Consider the following 25,192-nt stretch of genomic DNA (forward strand, 5'->3'; position numbering starts at 1 on the left):
AGAGCAGGGCCAATGAGGGGGTTGGGGCACCGCCACTGTCACACTCAGGGCAGGGCCGATGGAGAGGTTATGGCTCTACCCTGTCACACACAGAGCAGGGCCCATGGGGGGGTGGGGGTTGGGGCGCCGCACCCTGTCACACACAGAGCAGGGCCGATCAGGGGGTTGGTGCGCCGCACCCTGTCAAACACAGAGCCGCAGGGCAATCAGGGGATTGGGGAGCTCCCCCCTATCAGGCACAGAGCAGGGCTGATCAGGGGGTTGGGGCACCTTCCCCTGTCACACACAGAGCTGCAGGGCGATCAGGGGGTTGGGGAGCTCCCCCCTATCAGGCACAGAGCAGGGCGGATAGGGAGGTTGTGGCCCTGCCCCCGTCACACACAGAGCCGCAGGGCGATCAGGGGGTTGTGGCACCTTCCCCTGTCACACACAGAGCCGCAGGGCGATCAGGGGGTTGGGGAGCTCCCCCCTGTCACACACAGAGCCGCAGGGCGATCAGGGGGTTGGGGAGCTCCCCCCTGTCACACACAGAGCCACAGGGCAATCAGGGGGTTGGGGAGCTCCCCCCTGTCACACACAGAGCCGCAGGGCGATCAGGGGATTAGGGAGCTCCCCCCATCAGGCACAGAGCAGGGCTGATCAGGGGGTTGGGGCGCCTTCCCCTGTCACGAACAGAGCAGGGCGGATAGGGAGGTTGTGGCCCCGCCCCCTGTCACACACAGAGCTGCAGGGCGATCAGGGGGTTTGGGCGCTGCCCCCTGTTACACTGATCCTGGTGCCGGGAGGCCTCGCTGCTCCGCTGATCCGGTGCCGGGAGGCATATTACCCTTTTACTATATAGGATAGAGGCCTGGTGCACGGGTGGGGGCCGGCTGGTTTGCCCTGAAGGGTGTCCTGGATCAGGGTGGGGGTCCCCACTGGGGTGCCTGGCCAGCCTGGCTGAGGGCCGTTTTCCGGCTGGCGGGTGACTGGTGACTGAAGCTCCCAACAGCTCCTTTTTTTCTTTTTTTTTCTATTCTGGGCCAGCTTTAGCTCTGAGGCCTGAAAACACTGATACAATGTTGCGGTCCGGCTGGCTGAAGCCCAGCTGACTGAAAGCCGTTTTCTGGGGTTTTGTTTAGCTTCTATATTTGCAACATAGTTGCTTAGAGTTGCAGCTGAGAGGCCGGCAACTCAGGCGGGGAACGTTGGAGTCCGCAGTCACTGGAGCAAGCAAGCCTCCCTGTTCGCTTCAGTGCATGGCTGCCGGCCACCATCTTGGCTGACAGTTAATTTGCATAAGGATATGCTGATTAGCCAATGGGAAGGGTAGCGGAGTGACACCAATTTGCATGTTTCTCTTTTATTAGTGTAGATGCCATTTAACAAAGAAAAATCAACCAAAAAATGAGTTCGCGTGTCACCTCTGACACGCGTGTCATAGGTTCGCCATCACTGGTCTAGTTCTTAGATTTTAAATGAAGAGAATTAAAAAGGACAGAATACACACATTCTTTATCTTTAGGATACATACTTTCATTAGCTATAGTCACTGTTAGGTAGGCTAATTCTAAAATTAGTTTGCAAACACCTATGCATTCTCCAAGTAAGGCCATCTTTGCTATGGATTGGGTAGCAGCCCAAGATTAAAGCATGTGCTGGGCATGAACTGAAAGTATAATTCCTAATACACAGATGTGCTCAATGCTTTCCTGTGATGCTCTACAAGCAAATCCTTTGGGATATCAGTGCAACTTCCTCATCCTGTTTATAGGGACATTAGTCTCTTTATTAAGCACTTTGCATCTTCAGAGGCCAAGCGGCAGAGCAGCAGGTGGGTGACCACGGCAGTGCCACTGGTCAGGCTGTGGTAGGGTGGTGCACACAGCTTCAAGAGTCCCCATACAGAGGCTGTGATGAATAATTTCCCCTACAAATAATGCTACTTTCTCTCTAACAACTCATCTCTCAGAGGGTGCAGTGGAGGTAGGGGGTCACTTCTATTTGAAAGCCTGGGAGGAATTTTCCTGACACACCGAGTTATTTTGCATAGCTTAGAAGAGAGAAGCCAGAATTAGAAGAGCAGTTTCTTCTATATTTCTGTAATTGGTTAAAATTCAGCATAATCACAAATGGTGGCAGGCAGGTTGTACTCCAGAAGTTGGGCATGTTTTCTTATCTCTTCCAAGCACTTGTTTCTCACACTCCTTGTCCATGACATTTCTTGAGACTCTACTATGAACAGGGCATGGTATTAGATGCTGAGGGTCCTACTGTGAGCAAGGCACAGCTATGGCAGTCAAACGCTCTTTTCTGAATTTCTCTCCCTCTGCTTACTCTAGTAGCATAACAAACGCGAAGGTGCTCAGGTAGAGACCCTTGAAGATCTCAAGGGAAAGCAAGTGGTATTGGAGAGAGCTCGTTTCCCTCTCAGAGGCTATTTCCCCAAATAATTCAAAGAACCCCCCTACCCAAAACCTTTCTTATCTGTTCTAAGCAGGATGGACTACTGGGAGGAATGCAGACTTTGGAATCAAAGTCACGTTGCCTCTGGGCTCTGCACTTAGGAGCTGAGTAACTTTGGGAAATGTATTTATCATCTCTGAGCCTGAGGTTCTTCATTTATTAAAATGATGGTATAGAGGACATTAACTTCACAAGAACAGGGACTTGGTCTACCCTTTGCTCATCGTTTTCTCCAGCACATGGAACATCATATTCCACACAGCAGGCACTCAAGGAATATTTATAAGTTTATGTTTATTTGTGTTAAATTATTTTAGTTGCTTATATTTGTTTTAATGGGGATTTACCAACATGACTGAAAAAAAAAAAGGTACAGAATAAATGCATGTTCCGCCCTAGCTGGTTTGGCTCAATGGATAGAGCATCGGCCTGTGGACTGAAGGGTCTTAGGTTCGATTCCGGCCAAGGGCACATGCCTGGGCTCTGGGCTTGATCCCCATTAGGGGGCATGCAGGAGGCAGCCAATCAATGATTCTTTCTCATTAGTGATGTTTCTCTCTCTCTCTTTCTCTCCTTCTCCCTTCCTCTCTAAAATCAATTAAATATATTAAAAAAATAAATAAATGCATGTTCCTTTTGCTTTCCTCCCACTCTGCACTCTCCACAGCAAAGGCCCTGCTATTGGGAGGGGCTAGTAGTGTAAGGACATCCCTGTGAGAACCTGCTCATTTCTCACCACTGTTACCTTTGTTAGGCTGCCTCCTTCCTGGCATAGCTGACACACCTGTGGCTCTTCAGAGAGCAGCGGCTGATCCTAAACCACACAGTAAGCCAGTTAGTTTCCCTTAACCCTAGAAATAGTAATACTTTCAGAATATGCATTGTTAGTTACAAAATTAATATAAGCACAGTACAGACTATCTGGAAACTAGAAAATTACATAGAGTCCCACCACCTTAACACAACTCTGATACTACTATCTTTAGCCTTGGAGCTCCTTTAATTTTTATAGTAAATTAACATGATTTTATTTATAAAAAGTATATAAGTATAATGTAAAAAGTGGGGGAAAAAAAGCCCCATCCTTCTTGAGTTACTCTATGAGAGAATGCAAAACAGTACGCTTCACTTTATATCCTAATAAATAACAGAGTGACTTGGACATAGAAGCATTTATCATCTTTCTCTTTGGGTTGGCATATACTACTTATTTGCAAAGTATTTTACAATTACATTATTTATTTCTAAGTGATTGAGAAATATTTTTTCTCTCCATTTTATATAGGGAAATCTAAGGGAAAGGGAGGTAACTGTGAGCTCTCTTAGCACCAATTTCTTAGGTGACAGAATTTCAAACAAGTGAGGACTAGTGTTTACTTAGGAGATTGCTCAAAGCTGCGCTGCTCCCTGTAGTTTCAGGCAGATGCCTGTCTGTTTGGGACACTGTTAAAAGGCGAGGACACAGAGGCCTGTACGCATTCATCTACCTCCATGCTGCTTTGTGTACAGCCCGGCATGGCACAGCCAACCACACAGTTTCTACAAGATGTTTCTCAGGACAGGAGACTCAGTTACCTGTTCATCCACTGGGGGAGACTGCAGCCTAGAATGGAAAATTAGAAACAGTAAATACAGCAACTCACTATATTTTCCCTTGTATCATTTCAAACGCACACAAAAAGCAATACCATGGTTCTTTTATGTTGTTGGAACCAATATAATCACTAATCTTGACCTTCAAGGAGAGGAAATTTTGGTTGTTACATTTATTACTAGAATCTGATCCTTGGTCTACATTGTGGTTCCTGTTTAAAAATAGATTTGGAGTTATAGTTTATGTTTCCTTTTTACTACCCAGTAAACGTTTATTTTTCCAAATATGTAAAACTCCAAATGGCCAACACCATGTTTTAATAGCTTTTTTCTATCTAATATTACAGAAATCTATTCACTATGTTATATATTAGTCCCCTCTCCCTAATAATGTTAACATGTGAACTTTACTAATCAGGGACAGGGCTATGAAGGAGATTGTCACATGAGACCAAGCTGAGCTAATGCTGATTTTCCCAACTTCAAATAGAACTTAAAAGGAAAGCCAGGTCCACTCTGGCTCTAGAGAAAACATCCCAAGATCCACAGTGGTTCCACTTCCCTTCGGTTGAGTGGCAGTGTGAGCCCCAGTGTGACCCGGTTTTCAGCTGTTCCTTGGACCACAACCCTAGGAAGCCTGGGTATGTTTTAGGACAGCCCTGGAAGCAGCTATTATGTAGTGCAGAGACAAGGTACTTAAAAAGAGAAGACAAGGCAAATAGAGGCAACTTGGGTGTGCCACCCAGCCTGTTTGTACTCCTTAAACTTTCTCATCTGTAAGGTAGGAATAGATTAAACTTTTGCAACGAGAATTACATTTGTAAGGAGATAGTGAGTGTGAAATACATTACGGATATAAGGGAGTATTGTCTTACATTCCCAGGGCCTAAATCAGAACCTGGTGTGTAAGACACTCCTGACTGTAACAAACTGACTTTAGTCTGGAAGGAGCTGACCATGAAAGGAATTTTTTAGTCCTGGTTAAGTTCATGGCCTATTCCCTTCCATGGCTCAGGGCGAGCTGATGTGTTGTTATCGGGCTGCTGTCGAAGGTAGGTCCTGGTCAGACCAGGCTCTTTGGGATTAAAGTTAAAGGCTTTCGAATCACTCCGGCCTTGGTGGTGAGGAAGGGCTACTTAGGCTGAGTACCTGCATAATCAGCCTGCTGTTGCACTGGGCGATTTATCGTCTCCAGCAGCTGCTTTTGCTCCTGATGACACACAACCTCATTCTTAAGGCATCAAAGCCTGGACGGGCAGATACCAAAAATACACACTGTAGCCCTAACCGGTTTGGCTCAGTGGATAGAGCGTCGGCCTGCGGACTCAAGGGTCCCGGGTTCGATTCCGGTCAAGGGCATGTGCCTTGGTTGCGGGCACATCCCCAGTGGGGAGTGTGCAGGAGGCAGCTGACCGATGTTTCTAACTCTCTATCCCTCTCCCTTCCTCTCTGTAAAAAATCAATAAAATATATTTAAAAAAAAAAAATACACACTGTATAGTTCTCTCAGAACCCTTCTCAGGTATATTTCCTTGTTACTAACCTCTTGTTGTTGTTACAACAGACCTTAACTTTTAGAGCAGCTTTAGGTTCAATGCAGAACTAACTGAGCAGCAAGTCCAGAGATTTCTCATATATTTCATCCATTCTCCCCAATATCAACACACTGTACCAGAGTAGTACATGGTGTTATAATCAATTAACCTACACTGACACATCATAATTACTCAAAGTCCTTAGTTGACCTTTGGGTTCACTCTTAGTTTTCTACATTCTATGGATCTGGACAAATGTATAACGACAGGTATAATCACCACAGTATCATACTGAGTATTTTCAGTCCTAAAAAGTCCTCTGTGCTCCGCCTATTCATCCATCCATCTACACCCCCTAGACCCTGGCAACTGTCTCCATGGTTTTGCCTTTCCCAGGATGTCAAATAGTTGGACCTCCTTCATTTTTTAATGCAGTGGGATTATGTAATATTTTGTTATATTTCTACCCTCTAGAATTATTGTTAAAAGTCAATTTCCTTTAAACGACATTATGCTCTTCATTGTAGTGAACAAGTCAGATGAAGAATTAAGAAAAAGGAATAAAATTAAACTGTTTGAGACCCTTTAGAGAACAGAAGTAAGGGCAATTAGAGGATTTCTTTGAAACATAACTGCCTTTCTCTTAGCACACAGGTAGAAGTGAGTCATACTCAAGTACATGAAAGAACCTAAGAAATGCTATGACATGTGCTTCATTTTCTTGGGATACCAATCCAGCAGAGATTAGAGATAATCTTCTAAGTGATAATTTGAATTTGGGAATTAACTTTAGGGAAGTCAGAGGACAGCTTGATCACCCTTCTTGTTTCTGAAATGGACTAAATGGGTTTGGTTTACTGTGTTACAATACTTATTTGGTTTGTTATTTACTCACAACCCCTTCAAAATGTCTTTCTAGAATATTCATATCAGAAGTCAGTGTCCGGCCTTGTCATTGCCAATGTATATCCAAAGCTCCCTCTTTCCCACCACCCCAAAATCACTTTATATCTTAGTTAATACTTTATTAACAAACACCTGTGGCTTTCTTCCAGGGGTTGTTTTAGTTTAACATTTTCCTCTTGAATTTTGTGCTTCCCATCCTGCCAAAAGAAAACAGTCTAATTTATTAAGGATTCAGAATGCTAAACAATGATGATATTGCAGTCATTTTTTCTTCGCTTGGGTATAAAGCTAAGCAGCTTTTTAAAGGGAAGGAATTAAACTTTCAAGATGTTTTTCCTCATTCTTTGCTCCGAGTAGTTTCTTAACTGATTATTCTGATAGAATTTGCAACAAATGATTTTCAGAGTAGATATTTTCTTTAATTCTTGATATTCAAATGAAAATTCTGAATGTATACTATTTACTTGCATACTAGAAGAAAAAGGAGAGAACTAGATACACACATACATATTCCCCCTGGTGGCTGAGCTCTGGAAAAATCTGGAAAAATGGTCACACCACGCATGGCTGTACCCAGCAGACTGTGTGGCCCTCTGGCCCAATGCCATGATGATTTCTACAGCCTGCACAGGTCAAGGAGTTTTCTTTTTTGAAGGACCACTTACTACCTACAGTTTTAGAGACAAATTCTTCCTGTGGCATACACTCTATGCTGCCTGCCTTGAGCTGAGGCCCATCAGTCTCCAAAAGTACAATGCATGTTCTGAGACCACTCAAGTGTCAAGGAAGGGAGGTCAATGCAGTTTACCCTGTGGGATGCCCTACTGCAGGGCAATTCATGATCGAGAAACCCAAAACCAGATAAGATAGTCCAAGATTTTGGTAAATCCCTGTAAGCCCTTATAAGTATATTTGATGTTTGCTAAACTAAAATAATAAAGACAGCAGGCTACACAGTGGTACTTTGCACACTGTAAATCAGTTTTAATGAGTACTGTGTAATAAATTTCTACTTATTTTTTTCTACTCTCCAGCAAATTAGCAGCACACTCTCTAGAAATTTTAAATAAGCTTATAAATTTGTCCTGCTTTGTTATATATATATGTACAAAGGTAATTTGTTCCCTCTGTCTTTAACAGAAAAAGTTTTCATGATTTTCTAATTTTATTTTTTGAAGAGGCTGAATCTTGTTTTCCAGGTCCCAGAGACGATCTTACCCCACTGTAGCTCCCTCCCCACCACAGGAGCTGGAGGTCTCTGTCCTGAGACTGTTCTGTAGAAACTTATACTTCTGGTCTTTAAACCACTTTACATTATTGTCCCTTCCCCAAGCCTAGTTCCACCTTTTTCTAATTTTCCCTAAAGAAGTGAGTAACTTGAGTATGCTAAAACTGAAATCCTCATGATTTTGAAAATGTCTATAGAAGCAAATCCACATTTAAGACAATTCTGTTAAAGGAGAACTCAGGGTGGGGAGGGATTACTATGCCATATTATTAAAAATACTAGAGGCCTGGTGCACAAAAATTTGTGCACTTGGGGGGGTCCCTCAGCCCAACCTGTGCCCTCTCACAGTCTGGGACCCCTTGGGGGATGTCTACCTGCTGGCTTAGGCCTGCTCCCTGGGGGATCGGGCCTAATTGGCAGTCAGACATCCCTCTGGCAGCCCAGGAGCCCTCGAGGGATGTCCACTTGCCAGCGGGGAGCAGGCCTAAACTGCAGTCGGACATCCTTAGCGCTGCTGAGGAGGCAGGAGAGGCTCCCACCACCACCGCTGTACTGGCAGCCATCAGCCTGGCTTGTGGCTGAGCAGAGCTCCCCCTGTGGGAGTGCACTGACCACCAGGGGGCAGCTCCTGCATTGAGCGTCTGCCCCCTGGTGGTCAGTGTGTGTCATAGTGACCAGTCATTCCCAGTCATTCTGCTGTTAGGGTCAATTTGCATATTACCCTTTTATTATATGCCTGGTGCATGGGTGGGGGCTGGCTGGTTTGCCCTGAAGGGTGTCCCGGATCAGGGTGGGGGTCCTGCTGGGGTGCCTGGCCAGCCTGGGTGAGTGGCTGATGGCTGTTTGCAGGCTGGCCACAGCCCTTTCAGGGTGGGGGTCCCTGCTGGGGTGCCTGGCCAGCCTGGGTGAGGGGCTGATGGCTGTTTGCAGGCTGGCCACGGCCCTTAGCCACCCAAGCTCTCAGTGGAGGCTGGCTGGAAGCAGGTATCTGGGATTTATTTATCTTCTATAATTGAAACTTTGTTGCCTTTAGTGGAGGCCACAGCCGGGCCAGGGCAGGTGGGAAGCTTGGCTTCCTCCATTGCCAGGGCAACCAAGCCTCCTGCTTGCTCCAGCTCTGTGGCTGCCGTCCACCATCTTGGTTGGGTTAATTTGCATATTGTCGCTCTGACCGGCTGGTGGGCGTGGCTTGGGGGCGTAGTGAAGTTACAGTCAATTTGCATATTTCTCTTTTATTAGATTAGACTAGAGGCCCAGTGCACAAAATTTGTGCACAGGTAGGGTCCCTAGCTGTTGCCGGCTGAGGCCTCCCTTTGCACCTGCCTTGGTCTGACGCTGCCCACTCACCTGCTTCACCATCCTGCCACGGTCTCACTCTTGTCAGGGCCCATTGGGGCTGGCAGTGCGTCCACTGCCGCCCGCTGCCAGCGCTGCATTGCCAATGCCTGCTATGTTTCACACTGCCCCCTGGTGGTCAGCACATGTCTAACTCCCTGTCAGTCGAACTCCAGCTCTTGGGGACAATTTGCATATTTGTCTTTTATTATATAGGATTAGCTAGCAGAAGTCCAAGAAACACTTATTTTTGTTAAGATACCAAAATAATCTTACTTGACAGATTAAAAAGGTTGACAGGTTGACAGGGCCACAGGAAAGTATGGTTACTCATTCCCTTTACCAAATGAAATCAAGTGAGAGCGCCTCATAGATAGATCCAGAATCAAGCACTCATGTGTCCACTCAGCTCTAGCCTGCTAGCTACATGCTCAAGGCCACAGCAATTAGCACGTGTTCCATGAGAGGAAACTGTCCAGCCCATCAAGGTAGTCTCTAAGTATTAAACAAACAAACAAGGGAGAAACAATTATTACCATTTTGGGTTCTGGCTTCTGGGAACTCTTTCCTGGGATGCTCCTGCTGTTCTTTAACCTTCTTTCTCTTTCCTGTTTTAGTTCTAACTCAAGCTGGTTCCTGGGATAGGTTGGAGAGGAAAAGGATGAACATTTAGAGTTCTGAAATCATTCTAAAAAGAATCCCAAACCCTTTTCTTAAAGCTTAATAATAAAATTTTAATACTTGATTAATAAAAGTTACCCTATATATGGAAAACTAGTTTTTAAAGTACTAAAATACAATAAAATAAAGCCAGTAACACTAAAATACATACAACATGTTTAGTCTTTCTTAGACTAAGAATCCCAAACCCTTTTCTTAAAGCTTAATAATAAAATTTTAATACTTGATTAATAAAAAGTTACCCTATATATGGACAACTAGGTTTAGGATCTCCCACGCTCTATCCACTGAGCCAAACCGGTTTCGGCTTAATATGAACTCTTAATGAAGAGTTGTGGTCAACTGAATGGCAATTAGTAGGATTTACTGTAATTGAAAGACAGTATTTATAAATTTTCAGCAGATTCAGTATGAAAGCACTGACACTGAAGTCCCATTTCATATGAACGAACTGTCTCTTCCTACAGGTATAGGAGTGAATCCCAGCTACATCTTCAACCACGTGTCCTTAGCAGCTATGTGCATTTCAACCTAACACCCACATTCTATTTGTTTGAAGTCAGTGATTTTAGCACAGAAACGAGCCTCTGAGAGATAATATGGAAAAGTGAGTTGAGGGCTTGGAGTCAGTGAGAGACAGGCTTTTTAAATTAGAATGTCGCACTTATTAGCTTAATTGTGTGAATCTGGACAAATTTAACCCCTCTAAGCTTTAATTTCATCTGAAAGTGGAGGTAATACGATCACCTATTAATAGGTTTGATGGGGAGATGTTAAGAGAGAATGCATGTGAAGTGCTCAGTGAAGTATTTGGCACACAGTGAGAATTCAAAAAATGCTATTATTAGTGTTATGTTGGCTATTAATTCTCTTACTCTTTTTTGTGTATCTTGGACCTTGGGTTGTAACTCCCTAATTCTCTGAACACAAAGGATGTCGACAAGATTTTGGGGATGCTGAGGTATGTGAAGCTTTCTGAGTTCTAATGTCAGAGAAAGGCACTGTAGAGACAGAACGGAGATAGCTGGGTCACGAGACCCCCTTCTCGCACTGTCCAGCCTTAGAATTACCACAACCACCCTGTCGATTGCAGCGCCCTCTCTTCACCGCTGCCTTGTGAGCTCCTCCACTTCCAGCTGCAGGCTGTTGATCTTGTCTCCGAAGTCCTGCTTGAAGAGCCGGTTGTCCAGTTCAGCAGACTGGCGGCCTCGCTCGGCCTGGCGCAATCTGGATGTGAGCCACATGAACTTGTGATAAAAAACAAAAGCCACGGTGGGGAGGAAGACCAAGTTCACAGCACAACATAAAACAACCCAAGGAAGAAGGCATGGAGAGACAGAGAGAAGACAAAAATTCTGCAGGACACAGGGGAAGAAAATATGGGGGAAAAAGATGGAGAAGAAACAAATTCTCAAGAAAAGCAAGATGAAGGTGAACCAGGCAGAAGAAAAGTGATTTTCCATTTTTTTTATTCTAGTACTACAGTTTACAGCCATTAGATGATGAACAACAAAACACCACTGTTTAGAAAATCCATATCCAAAGCCAACCTTAAGCACACAGTAATTAAAGTTAAATCCACTTTTTTTGGTTGTTTTTATTTCCTAATTGGTTTGGTACTTTATATTTATTTTATACACACAACTGGAACTTGCAAATGGGCAACTACCTTCTTATATATGGAACTGGAACATTTTCCTGGTCCTTCCCCTAACCCACAAATTGTATTAAACCATTGGACATTATATATCAACCCTTCCCCAGACTTCGGGTTATTATATAAGGAGAAGCCTTTGTTAGAATTTGGCCATCTCTTTCCTTTTCTATTCCTGCCAAGTGGTGTGTAATTGGATAAGCAATTCAGCCCTGGGCCTGCACAGAATTCCTGACCAGATTCTCTGGGAGATTCTGATGAATGTTTTCTTCCATATATTCTATAACTTTGCACCTATAAAGAAGCATGTTCTAAGAGGTGAAATATCCAGGGCCCTATAAAATAGAATTTGGAAGCATACTATGTGTAGTCTCTAAAAATGTTTTATTTTGGTGTTTGGACACTCCTGAATGCTCATAGAAAAGGCAATTTACCACAAAAGTTTGATGAAGATAAAAATAGGTGCAAAATTATAAGAAATAAAATGAGTTGAAGAGCACAGGATCTTCCATGAGGGTTGCTCCTGTGCTCTTTGATTTGACTTTGGTTCAAGTCTACAAGGACCTGTAAAAGTATAAATGAAATCTAGCTTACTCTCTTAATTCTGTTTTTTTTCCAGGAAGGTATGAATTTCAGGGCAGGAAGCAAAGGGATTATTTTTGTCCCAACCTAAGCAGCTGAAATGCTGCAATAACAGAATGAAAAAAGAGAAAAAAAAAACATTTGCCATGACTTTTTGAAGGGATAAAGGCTTATTTAGCCTGTCCCCCAAAATTCAAAAGCCATTTAAAAAAAATTACATTATTTATTGGATTATTTACAATATGGAATCCAGAAAGGGTTAAATCTGTGGTCACTTAGAGAAATAAGCCCTGCTTATTATTGTTTGTGGACACCTATTGGGAATCTTTATTTTTAGACTAAATAATAAAGATTGTTTTTATCATTTATCTATTTCCCACTCTGGAATGATTTCCTAATAATTAGATTGTTAGTTTCCTAGAAACTTTGGCAAATCCCCATCTAAACAAAAAATAACAGAAACTCTTAGGAAAATGTTTCTAGCATGGAATAACAGGCAGGAAACCACCACTCGTGTCAATACCTGGTTGTCTTTACTCCAAAAGGAAAAGCAGGATTTAAAATATGTGTAGTGTATTTTTTCATAGGAGGGGAGTATTTTTATTAAAATTGTTCTCTCTAAACTACCTAAAGAGGGAGTGGAATTGCAAGAAAATGGCAGAGGTAGAAGATGACAAATATTAGGAGGGTTTTTCCAAGCTTCCACATTATTATGCTATTATAAATTACCTAATCGCTAATTTTATCTCTATGTACTTTATAGAAATGTAAGGATGCTGTTTTCCCCACCCCAGGAAGTCACTAAGGCAAAAAAGTTGCAAGCAATATTGGTTATAGAGAATAGAACTGCAGTAAAATACTAAGACTTATCCTGTCTTGGGGATTAAATCTACATAACAAAAGTGAAAAGGGGTCATGGCCTAAGAGACACAGAACTACTTTAGAAGAGTCCAGGCCCATAGTCACCTCTAGTTCATTATATCGCAGTGGTAGAACAGGCTTGTTGATATAGACAATGCATCTAGAATCTGATATTGTCAGGTACTGGGTTGCAAAGCATCAATAATATGTGTACAAAGCTTCAATTCCCTAGGCTTCTTTTTTAAATGGAATTTTTTATTTATTGGTCAACTCAGAAGTAATTTCTTGAAGTTTATTTGGCATTTAACTGAGAACTTACACTAAATTTTCTAACTCTGGGGAGAAAGTAAGAAGAAAAAACACAGCCTATATATCAAATTGTTGTTTTTTAAAAGTCCAATAAATTCAAAGTCAATTTTTGGTGATGTTTTATATGAATCGGAGCCCAAATGTAATAGCTTTCAGATTTCTTCCTTTTACAATTCTGTTGTGACATCAGACTTGCGAGGTGACAAGCTGCAAAATGCCTAATGATGTTTGGGGATCAATTTATTTGCTGCACTATTTAAGGCCTTTGCCTGTTTCACCAAATCCTTTTCACTAAATTAAGAAAATAAAAATAAAAATGGAGTGAAAGGGGAATGAGAAAATGAATAAACAGGAAAGAGAAAAATAGCAAGATAGTAAGTCAGCATATTTGAAGAGATGTCATTATTTTAATTGTCTGCTTTAAACACCAAGTCAAAAAACCATTGAAAACGAATTTTATACACTTCAAACACATAATCTATGAACACTAAAATTGATTTGTTGAATCATAAACACATACTTGCTTATGAGCAAGAACTTAGATAATTTCCTGGATAGATGGATATCTTTTTATTTAAAATCAGCCAAACCAGAGGTTTCAAGCTTTTTTATTAATTTGCAAATAACTTTTGAGTTAACATTAATATTCAGTGCCATTCAGGACCCTACTGGTCAAGAATCATCTGAATAAAAGACATCATGCATTCATCCATTCATTCATGCATCTACTAAATGAATGCCTTGTAAATGCAAGGCACTGTGACAGATCCAATGAGGGAACTTAAACAACTAGTTAACTAACCTTAAGGAGTTCACACTCTCACTAGAAGATACAATACATATATCAAGGGTATGAGGTAAGGCAGAAATGAGAAGTGTTACAAGCAGTCTGGGGAGGTATGGATATAAGGCCATGGGAGTTCCAAGGGCAGACTTGGCAGATTATTTTTATCTGGGAAGAAGTATTAGAGGAAGCTTTAAAAAAGTCACCTTTGAACCTGAATGTAAAAAAAATGTATCTGAAGAACAAGGAAGTGGGGAGAGGAAGGCATTTCTAATTGGTGGAACTATTAGAAAAGATATGGATGAGAAAAATAGGAAGCATGTCCAGGGACCAGTTGGTAGTTTAGTTTTGCTCAAGTGCAAGGGTGATCAGTGGGGGTAAAGGTGGCAACACAGGCTGGCAACAATGAATGACCGTGGCTGTGGTCGCTCATTTGAGCTTGAAGTCTCAGCCACTTCTCTTGGCACTAGGAAGAAAATGGTGTTTTCAAACCAAAAGTGAAACAAAAGAGTAGCATAGGGAGAGGATGTACTTAATGAATGGTGGGTACTAGAAGGAAATAGCTGGTCAGAGAATGAGAATACAAGACTGAAGGACAGAGCTGGAGACAGATTTAAGAGTCATGGGCATGAGGTGACAGTGGAAGCTATAGGACTGTCCAGGAGAAAGGAGAGAAAGGGGTTAAATTTTTTAGCAGGGCCCTCAGTACCCCTGTATCACCTGGCACCAAAGTATTTAATGACTTTAGTGATGAACAATAAAACAGTAGAATCACAAACATATTTGAAAGCCCTTTCATCCTTGTTAAGTATCCCTCCCCTAACACATGGCATTGAAATGGGATTAAGTGAGAGGGTTAGAGTTCTGCTGTTCAAAACAGTCACGAAAGACTAATGTTTTTTATAAACGTTTTCAGCAACATCTTAGACAACACAAACTTTTATCAGCTTTCTCTCTGCGAGCATGCTGATGTTAAGCTGGGAGAATTGAACATACTTTCTGTTTGCCAAATGCATAGTACATTCTCTGCACTTCCAGCACTGTAGGCCCAAAGTGTTTCTAAAGAAACTTTACCTTTGTTCAAGTTGTTTAATGGTAGCAGCCATCTGATTGGTCTTCTCTTCCAAGCGACTGTTTAGTTCACTTTTCTGTTTTACTCCTAAGTCTGAACTCTGTTATGGAAAAGAATTATGAGTGATGTATATACAACATAAAATCCTGAAAAAAATCTCACATGCCTTTTGAACCTAATGGTATGTGGGAAATAGAGAAATAGAAATGCTCATATATTTGGGAACTATTTAATTCCCAAGTGTAGAAGAAACAAAAAGCAATGTTTAAAATTAGTAGTGTTATATGCATCTTTTTCACAAAAATCAACACCAGAAGGTTCATCAATTTAGCATATTCCAGTATAAAAGCTAATAGAATATATAACTCAGTTGGTAGGTTAGACTGCAGAATAGAAATTATCTCACAATCTGGAAAGTGGCCATGGCAATGGTCAGATTCCTAAAGTGGTTTACGAGCAGCTAGCCTCAAAATGAGATGCGGCTCTTTCTTCTGGTATTTAAAGTGTGATTCTAAACAAGAGGGGCAAAGGGAAGCCCTGGGATTTTAGAGAGCAGAGAGTCAGTTCCTGTTTCCTTCACCTGCAGCTTAAAGGCAAGTTCGTGTTTGAGAGCCCTGAGGTCATCCAGCTGCTGCCGCAGACACACCAGGGCATCCTGCTTCTCGCAGACGTCCTTCTCCAGCATCTTCATGGCCAGCTCCATCTCCTGCCTCATGCTGATCTGGATCTCCAGTTCTTTCTCAACATCCTGCCCCAAGAGTAAAGGAAGTGCTTACTCTCTCTCATCTATGCACAAACCAAAAAATTCCACAGGAAAAGGTACACCAAACTCTCAGGTCTGAATATTCTGACAAAATAGCTATAAGCTCTCATTCAATGCAGAGACATTAATGACAGGAATAATTAGGATAATTACAATAACATTTACTCGGTAATTTACAAATCTGAAGGGCTTAATAGGCCAAAGGTAGTGCTATTTAATATGTCTAAAATACACACACACACACACACACACACAAATAAATAAATAAATAAATAAATAAATAAATAAATAAAATACACACATACCTGAGGTACTTCATCAGATATTAAGATAGACAACTAATGTCATGTCTTATTATTTAAATATATATATATATATATATATACTAGTGAACATATATATTTATATACCGTTATAGTAGCCAGTACAAAATGAAGCAGTTGTAATTCTCTTCAATTTGGATATTGTTGACATATTCAAGAGCCCAAGAAATAAAAAAGATACTGTGGGTTCCCAGGGTAACATTCAATTACTGTGAATAGTCAATATGGCTAACTTAATTTTTAGATTCACTTAACATGAGCCTCTTTTTATTCCAACCATTATTACTGTAACATTATTCGGATGATCAAAGCTATAAACTCCTGAGGTTCTTCTGCATTCAGGCTATCCCAAGGCACAGCTAGGACCTTGCCTACTTGCTTTGTTTCTTTCCTTATTTATTTATTTACTCACTTAAATATATTTTATTGATTTTTTGCAGAGAGGAAGGGAGAGGGATAGAGAGTTAGAAACATCAATCAGCTGCCTCCTGCACACCTCCTACTGGGGATGTGCCCACAACCAAGGTACATGCCCTTGACTGGAATCAAACCTGGGACCCTTCAGTCCACAGGCTGATGCTCTATTCACTGAGCCAAACCGGTTACGGCTTCTTTCCTTTTTTAACATTTATCTTATTGTGACATAAGGATGTGGAAAATTTTGTGTAAAATTTTTATCACATGCTGCTTAACTGAGGCACTCCTCTAACATGGTTAGCACGACAGAAATTGGATTAGACTGCTTTTTATAAAGTTGCCATATATTATTTGTAGGAGCTTCCCTGTAGAAAGTATTTTGAGATCCAATTCACAAACACATAGAAGGAAAATGATAATTATTTCAAGGATGTCAAAACAGTATTATTTTCTCAGAAAATCTGAAATTCTGTTTTATACACTATTAGTGTATAAGGCTCACTCCTTATTTTCAGCCTTTTCCTTATTGTTAGAGACACTACTGGGGTGGTGGTGGTGGATTCTTTTGTTTGCCATACTATCTAAATTGCAGGAAGAATTAATATATTAATACCAGGGGTGTATTAGTACACTAATACTTGTATAAAATGCAGTTCAAGAATATTACTCCTTATTATACATTCTCATATGTATTTTTTTCATAATACATATGAGTCTCAAAATATTTTAAGACTAACACTGATGACGCATCTTTCTATTTATGTATAAGAACAAGAATAAATTAGAAGTAACAGCTAAAAATAAAAGAATACAATTCTACATTAATGGCTCTTAGTGATGAGGCGAGAAGATGCCCCCTCCAAGGAGACATATCAGAATCTTCACAGGAGTGATGACTAGGTGGGGAGAAGGGAGTGCTGAGTTTATAAAGTAGTTACTATATACCTAATGTTTTTGCAATACAAACTATAAAAGCAAGTAAATAAAGATTGCAAAATCTTATTTGCAGTTGAGAATACTCAGAAAATGGACTGAGAAAGCATTATAGGGAATATGGGTTAACAAGAGTGAGAAACAGTTTATAGGATGCATAAAAATGTGTCAGTACACTACTGCTATTCCTGGTCTTGGTCTAAGACAAACCCCTAAGCAAGCTGTTACATTCTGCCAGTCTTCTGAATTATCAGAATGTAAATGAAGTTTACCAGTCGTAATTGTGTCTCCTCCTTTAAATGCTTTCTTGCTTCACTTAGTGCTTGCCCTTCTGAAGTTCTGTCTTGCTTAGGAGCCTTGAAATGATAAATAAAACAGTACATTTTTAAGGATAAAGAATTTATACAGTTAGCTAACACCAGCACTCCTATTTATTAAGAGAAAATGATCAAACCTAAGCAGATACAACAATGAATAAAGACAACAAAGAAATTGAAGAGGGTTAGTAACTTACAAATTCTTAAGCTGAATTGAGGATTTCTTTCTATTTTGTTTAAAGTCTTTAGATAGTTTACCAAACCAAGTAGTAGAAGTTTTAAAAATCAGCCTCTAAAAACAAAACAGTATTCACTGTCAACTATGAATTGGGCCAAATGTTCAATTGGGAATATATTCCTTCTCCAGAGATCTTACAACTGGTATCTCTAACCATCCAGAGATATCACAGCTAAAAGTAAGGAAGTCATCAAAAAATTCTTCAGATCGGTCACAGTTTTTTTCACAAAGTCCACGCATTAAAGTCAAAAGTTACTCTTAGAAAATGACTTTGTTCCTCACTCAGCCTAGTTACTTTTTAGGAACCATTTTAATAACTGGATGTTAGGGTTCCTAGGTCACAGTAGGTTAGAAGCATGAGGATACAAGGGAACAGGAAGACCTTTCTAGAGATAGCAATACTACCAGCAGTATGAAGAAATGCCAACAAAATCACGACAGACAGAAAATTACACCCACAGCCATCTGGGAATATTTAGGTTCAGTGCTAGAAGCTCTATCAACCTCAACAGCTCCCTAAAGTAGCACCACTATAATTTAGTGCAGAATTGCCAATGTGGATAGTTCTGATCTTCAGTCATCAATGAGCTAAACCTGTTACATTACATCCTCTACTTAAGAAGGCTTATAATTGTACAATATATAAAAGGCTTGCAACATATCTGTTTAGACATATATAAAAACTTTGATACTTTATGAAATTAAGTTATTTAGAACGTTCATTAACAAAGAAACTCTTTCCCAGTGGTATCACATAAACACTTCTTACAAAACAGTAAAATGGTCTAAAACAATGGTACATTTAATATAGCAAATCTAACACTTAAACACAGCACAAATCTTTAGTACATAAAAACAAGAAACTGAATTAGACTGTTTCAGATGTAGATGGCGGTGAAGTGAAGGAGCATCTGTAAAAGGAGCACCACCCTCCCCTAACCTTCACTGTTCCCCAGTTTTGCGTGAAGCCGCAGTAAAAACAGTTTGATATTATGTGAATGCTTGTTGCTTCCAAACACTCCTCTAGAGGCTCCCCCACCAACACTGACACTCTCTCCAGGAATATTTTATAAATCTAGTAAGATTACCTTCCGATTGGATTCCAGTATGTAGGAGCTTTCCTCTTTAACTCGCTCCATTTCTTCTTGCAAGGTAATAATCCTATTGTTTGCAACTGCAAGCTGTTGATAAAATTAGAATAAAATAATCTTTTATCTTTCTTTTATTAACCAGGATAGGAGAATTCATGATCTGCTAGGCCATGATTTTTCAGGATTAGCTATTCTTAGAAGAAAAGAAAGCTATTTATAACCCCATTAAAATGTCCTTATAAGGAACTTAGAAGAAATATTTTGAAAGTAGCTTAGATTCAAATTTAAAATATCTCCTTTTGCTGCTCTTTGTGTAAACTTTATTTCAGTACCAAAATGTTAATATCATTTACCTTAAGGGTGTCCTCATGGATAATTTATATTAATTACAACACCCATTTCTAAAGCATTTAAGAGGTCACCTCATGCCTTGGGATCCATCTTATGAATCCTCCATTAGACTTTTTACAAGAGTAAAGAAATGAGCTCCTAAGTTCTTGAAGATGCCATTAAGCACTTAAGAGAGTTTTCATTTCAGCACCTAAAAAGATAAGGTGATGTGATTAGCAGAATGCAGCTAAGGGGAAACACTGTTATCCTCATTCTGCAGGAGGGAAAAGTCCAGTGGGAACACTTTATCCTTCTCTGTACCTACTGACCTGTATTCTCCACAGAGAAAGTGAAGGGGTCTAAATGAGGCTGGGAACGGAAATGGGCAGACTCCTCTTGGCCAGGCCTGGACCGCTTTTTATTATCTCTGCACTGGCAGTGGGGCAGGTTCTGTTTGGTTCCTGTTCTAACACGTGAGGACAGGGGAGCTAGGCTCAGGCATGCTTTCTAGAGGCAAGTCTGGAAGCCCATTTCTCCGTCTGCTTCGTGACCTGATGGAGCATGAAGAAGTAACTCTGGTCTAGAGCCAAGTGCACCCTCAGACAGCTTCTGCCAAGGTCTCAGCATCAGAGAAAATGTTAGGAGATGATGACTGCAGATCCAAATGTGCTTTCTAAATCAGCTGCACAACAGAGTGCATGTTTATATACCGTTACCTGCTTAATTCTTCTCATTTTGTTATGTTGGCTCAGAACTCAGGAGGCAAAAAGTCTGTTTTTTTACTTTTAACACTCGTCCTCTTAAATCCAAAATAGATGGACATGAGAAAAGGCAGGCCTCATTAGCTTTCTCTGCTCTTTATTAAGCGTATACACAATGCTTACCTCTCTCTACGGTAAACGTTCAAAGTTTCAAGAAAATAAATCTTATTGGTAAAACAATTAAGTCAATGAATAAATAAATTACTATATTTAGTAAAATAAATCTAGATCAGGAGGACAATCTTGTGACTGAGGGAATAAAATTAACAAGTATGTTTATACTAAGTGCCTGTGATGTGTCAGGCACTGGTCTAGGCCCTTACGTATTAAATCATTTAATTTGCACAAAAATCTTATTGTTCTTATCATCCCCATTTTACAGATAAGCTAACCAAGGAATAGAATAGAGGCTTAAGTAATTTGCCCAGGATTAGAAAGCCAGAGTTGGGACATGAACTCAAGTAGTCTAGCTCTAGAGCGCATGCTTAGTTGTCATGCTACAGTGCCTCAATATAATAGCAGTAGAATCACAGTACAGAATTTCTGTGCAGAATATTTTGAAAGCCTGGTGGGATCAAATTCTAAAGGCCATATCCATAAATTAGAGTTTTAATATAATTTAAGAATCTGTACTAAAAAATGAAGCCCACAGAGCTGAGTAATAAGGAGGTGTTATTTTTTTAAAAATTAAATTTATTCGGATAACACTGGTTCATGAAACCATACAGGTTTCATGTGTACAACTCAACAAAACATCATGTGCACACTGCATCGTGAATAAGAAAGGTGTTTTAAAGTTGTAACAATGAAAATGTTTGTCCTGGAAAAAAAGATTAAACAGCATTTCCTAGTTACTATTTTAACTTGGTTTTATTGAAATCATATTTACCCCACTGCAGAATAGTTAGAAACAGAGAAGGTAAAAAAGTCTTTGCCACCTGGAAAATTTTATTTAAGGTTTTAAAAAGAAACATCTAATGCCACTGGGGGGTGGGGGGGTGGGGTGGGAAATGTAGCTTAGACTTTGGTAGGTTAGGGAAAAATATATTAATCAGAAGTGAAACATGAACTTATTTTTCTCTTTTTATTTAGGGACTTTACTAAAAGTTTTCACATATGTATTCTTATCTGATCTCTAGAGAAATTGTGAGGCTGAAAGGGGAAGTGTAAATACTCTCATCTGCTAGTGAGGGAACTGCGCCTTTGGAAGTCAAGTGACTGACTTGTGCAGCAGCACATGACATGCGGCACGTCATGTAAGCAGGGGTCACTGGTCTTCTGACCAGTGCTCTTTGTGTTATCTACTCACCACCCATGGAGAAGATCAGGCCTGTGAAGGTGGGGAGCTGCCAATCTGGCACACATAAATCAATGCCTGGCACATACGAATCTTTGTCTACCTCTAGCACCAAAAATGTTTGCTGAATGAATAAATGGTGAATATCAGGCTATATGCTAAACATGAACTCTAGGCTAGTTGAGACAAAACAAAAGAAAGCAAGATATTTGATCAGCCTAGGTTCTAGGCCAGTAGTCCAACTGTACAACTGAGACCCCTGACATAAGCCAGCTGGCCATTCTTAACCACAACAAAGAGTTATGTTCTATATTAGACATTATCTGAAAAGTCAAGTCCTTTATTTCCATGGCTCCAGGGAAATTACTTGCCACTAATGCACATTACTAAATTCTATAACTCAATCAAAGAATTTCCAAAACACTTACTTCCTCTGTCAGTTTAGTGTTCGATTTTTCTAGTGCATCCACTTTTGCCTGAAGGTTGTTTACAGTAGCACTATCAAGAGAAGAAAAAACATAATGGTTTCTTTTGAGAAATAGAACAATATCCTGTACGTCCTTTTAAACATCCATCACACTTTTCATTATAATGCCCATGATTTTTTATAGACTTGCAAGCTCCAAGATAACTTACACGGGGGGCTATGTCTTAGCAGCTTCATCATTGGCACTGAAGTTTGTTTTTAATAAGGACTGGTTGAATGAAATAAAAGAATAAATGCACTATACAGTAGACTTTAAGTTTTACTTCTGTATAGGGTACCCCAAAAAATGTATACACGCTTATAGCTGATAGCTCAATGTTTCTTTCTTTTTAGATTTAACCCATAGGAATGAATAATTATTCAAACTGCGTATACATTTTTTGGAAACCATGTATAATAATAGGCTGCATGAATTAAACGCTTACCACACACCAAACACTCTTCAAATGATTTTACTTGCATCATTTCATTTACTCCTTTCCACTACCCTATGCATTAGGTATCCCCAATTACAGAGAGAAACTAAGGCATGGAAAGAGGAAATTAATAGTGTCACACTTATATTTCATTGTCAATTATAACCATACCTTTGCTTAACTAACATCTCCATAGTTCACTGTAATCATTATTAGCTCTTACATTGAATTTGCACTTAAATTGAGTTTTCTAGCTGGAACCAAGACAATATAAATTGATATTGATATAATCACATTATGGTCTTTATTTAAATTAAAATGATTCTTTCATAAGGAAAACTATAAGTAAGATAATAATAGATATGTTAATTCTCCTTAATTATTTGACAGTTTTTAGAATAGGGATGGGAAACCTTTTTTCTGCCAAGAGCCATTTGGATATTTATAACATCATTCACGGGCCATCCAAAATTACCAACTTAAAAATTAGTCTGCTATATTTGGTCAAACATTTAATTAACACACCCCTAATGCCTTGGCATGGCCAGACCAAATGATTTCACGGGCCTTATATGGCTCGAAGGCCTTATATAGCCCTCAAGCCAGATGTTCCCCATCCCTGCTTTAGAACATAAATGTACTACTTGAGAAAACAAAGAATTTTTGGCTTATCGCCTCAGTGGAGAGAAGACTGTTTCAAGTTCTGGAGAGTTCTGAAAAATACTTAGTGAGTACTTGGTAAATTAATGGTAGTGATGGTGAAGACAGGGTAAATTAATACTATCAATTTAATATATAAGTGAGAAATACAAGGGACCAATGAGATATGATTAATCTAAAGATACTAAGGCAATGAGTAGTTTACTCAAGATTAGTCCTGAAATATGTGGTTGGATCAAAAGGGCCAATTTCAACTGTAAACGGTAGGTACTCAAGTCATAATTTCATTCATCGTTGTTTTGATGCTGTAGGAACTTAACTCCTGTTTATGTCAATTAGCATATGGTAAAACTGGTTTTGTTATACATTGTTTTGCTTAAAGTCACAGAACCTATCAATGATGTTAAATGAGGACTTACCATATATCACATATTTAAGAATCTTAACAATGTGTTTATTTAATCACTAGAAGTATAATTACATACTAATCTTATTACTGCCTTTCACTAAAGGTCACCAAAACAATTAAATGCCATTTCTCCAGTGTCTAGCTAAGTGGCTGGAAAGCAGGAATTCTACATACATTTGTTCAGTATTATCTCAATTTATCCTCACTGCTCACCAGTTTACCCTTCCCTTCCCTTGTAACAAACACCCCAGTAAAGTAATAATATTTATTCATTCTTTACTTCAGATGTCTGTTGAGTTCTTCTACATAGTTTTTCTGATCCAGAATTGCAGTAATCTGGCCATCTCTGGAGGAAAAGGGGGAAAGAGAGAGAAAATAGAAATAAAATAAATAATATTAGAAATATCAAGATCCCCATTCCCCCAGTCTTTTCATAAAACATAGAAAGGAAATTGTGGCATAGATACTCAATCAGAAGACAGACCTGATGTATAATCCCCTCGACATCAACAAGAAAGACTTGAAGGTTAAAAAAATTAAAAAAGACACGCAAAACTCCATATTAATAAAGCCCTTGTTATAGCTTACACACATCATAACTTAGGTAATAGATATAACATTACAATCTGTCAGAGGTATTTAAAGAATAAACATTTTCTTCTCTCAGCTGACAGATTTTTTTAGCTTCACTAGTTTTATAACAATTTTCCATTTGTTGTAGGAATTGAATTAAGCTTCCTCTGGTGTAATAGTTGTTCTCAAAGGATATATATTTGCCTTTAAATGTCATTTGAATTTCAAAATGAATGGTATAAAAAGGTTTTCATAAAGATCAAGGGTTTATTATCACATGAAAAAATAAAGTGTGAAAAGGGAGGTTTACTTTTCAAACCAACTAATCTATAACAGGCAAAATTAAACAGCTAGACTTTTCAACTGAAGGTAAAATCAAGGTCACAGACCTCTACAACTACTTAACAAGCCATATAATCTTAGCTCAATGTCCAAGGTTGAAAACTTCAAAATAATTATGCTTTCAACTGCTAAATTTATAAAAGGCATAAGGTGTGCTTTTGATCTCCAATTTCTAAGTAGTATATGAATCTTTTAAAAAACTTTTTATTGTGAAATAATTATAGATTTACAAGAGTTGTAAAAGTAGCACAGTTCCCATATACTCCCCTTTAATATTAACATTTTACATAACCCCACGATGCATATTTAATATTGTAAATTTTAAGCAAACCAAGAATGTAATCCTTCTCATCAAGAAAGACCATATTTTCAAATAGTATCTGAAGAGATGGAGCATTGGGCTCATCTTATAAAATTTTTCATTCTGTTTTCCCCTGAACCACACAGCAGGAAAATCACTTTAATTACAACCCCTTTTAGGGTTTAGCAGACACAACAGACAGTTTTGGCAAGATGCTATTAAAGCTAAACCACTAGAAATTCTTCGGCAAGTCTGATAAAAAGTAGTATTGTTGTAAACTTTAAATATTATCAAAGAACATTAAATAAGAAAGAAACCTAATTTTCTTTGTACATACCCTTCACTACCTTTACTGCTGTTCCCATCCTTGAGGTACATTGAAAAGTCTATAACTCCAACCTACAGAGAGAATTTTCAGAATTTAATATAAAATTAGATTTTTTTCTCCAAGGCATAACACATCTCATTCTAGATACTCAAAACAGTTATATAGTCATGACAATTACTAAAAATTTTAAATGACATTTTAATGTTTACTTTTATTATAAT

At 39.5% G+C, this 25,192-nt stretch overlaps 1 protein-coding gene and 1 long non-coding RNA gene across 18 annotated transcripts in view; one reads left to right on the top strand and one right to left on the bottom strand.

The window, feature by feature from the left end:
* Nucleotides 1–10,794, top strand: part of LOC111827135 — a 15,785-nt gene extending 4,991 nt beyond the window's left edge. The window contains exon 3 of the long non-coding RNA XR_002830644.1: nt 10,656–10,794. This is a non-coding gene — a long non-coding RNA (uncharacterized LOC111827135). The remainder of the gene's footprint in view (nt 1–10,655) is intronic.
* The window catches only part of RUFY3 (RUN and FYVE domain containing 3), a 60,429-nt gene that overhangs the window by 2,671 nt on the left and 32,566 nt on the right, over nt 1–25,192 (bottom strand). For 2 of the 17 annotated variants that reach the window (XM_006094407.3, XM_006094406.3), the window contains 12 exons: nt 24,981–25,042; nt 23,708–23,773; nt 21,884–21,953; nt 19,065–19,157; nt 17,694–17,777; nt 15,566–15,733; nt 14,988–15,085; nt 10,831–10,950; nt 9,579–9,678; nt 6,612–6,676; nt 4,021–4,048; nt 3,191–3,259 (listed from right to left, as the gene is read on the bottom strand). In XM_006094407.3, the coding sequence (XP_006094469.1) occupies nt 3,191–3,259; nt 4,021–4,048; nt 6,612–6,676; nt 9,579–9,678; nt 10,831–10,950; nt 14,988–15,085; nt 15,566–15,733; nt 17,694–17,777; nt 19,065–19,157; nt 21,884–21,953; nt 23,708–23,773; nt 24,981–25,042 (1,023 nt within the window). Of the gene's footprint in view, nt 1–3,190; nt 3,260–3,932; nt 4,049–6,611; nt 6,677–9,578; nt 9,679–10,793; nt 10,971–11,174; nt 13,421–14,987; nt 15,086–15,565; nt 15,734–17,693; nt 17,778–19,064; nt 19,158–21,883; nt 21,954–23,707; nt 23,774–24,980; nt 25,043–25,192 lie in introns of those variants that run through there. The other 15 variants (XM_014460643.2, XM_014460641.2, XR_002830636.1 and 12 more) reach the window with 14 other exon arrangements.

Source organism: Myotis lucifugus, unplaced genomic scaffold (genome assembly GCF_000147115.1).
Source record: "Myotis lucifugus unplaced genomic scaffold, Myoluc2.0 scaffold_136, whole genome shotgun sequence".
Taxonomy (NCBI): domain Eukaryota; kingdom Metazoa; phylum Chordata; class Mammalia; order Chiroptera; family Vespertilionidae; genus Myotis; species Myotis lucifugus.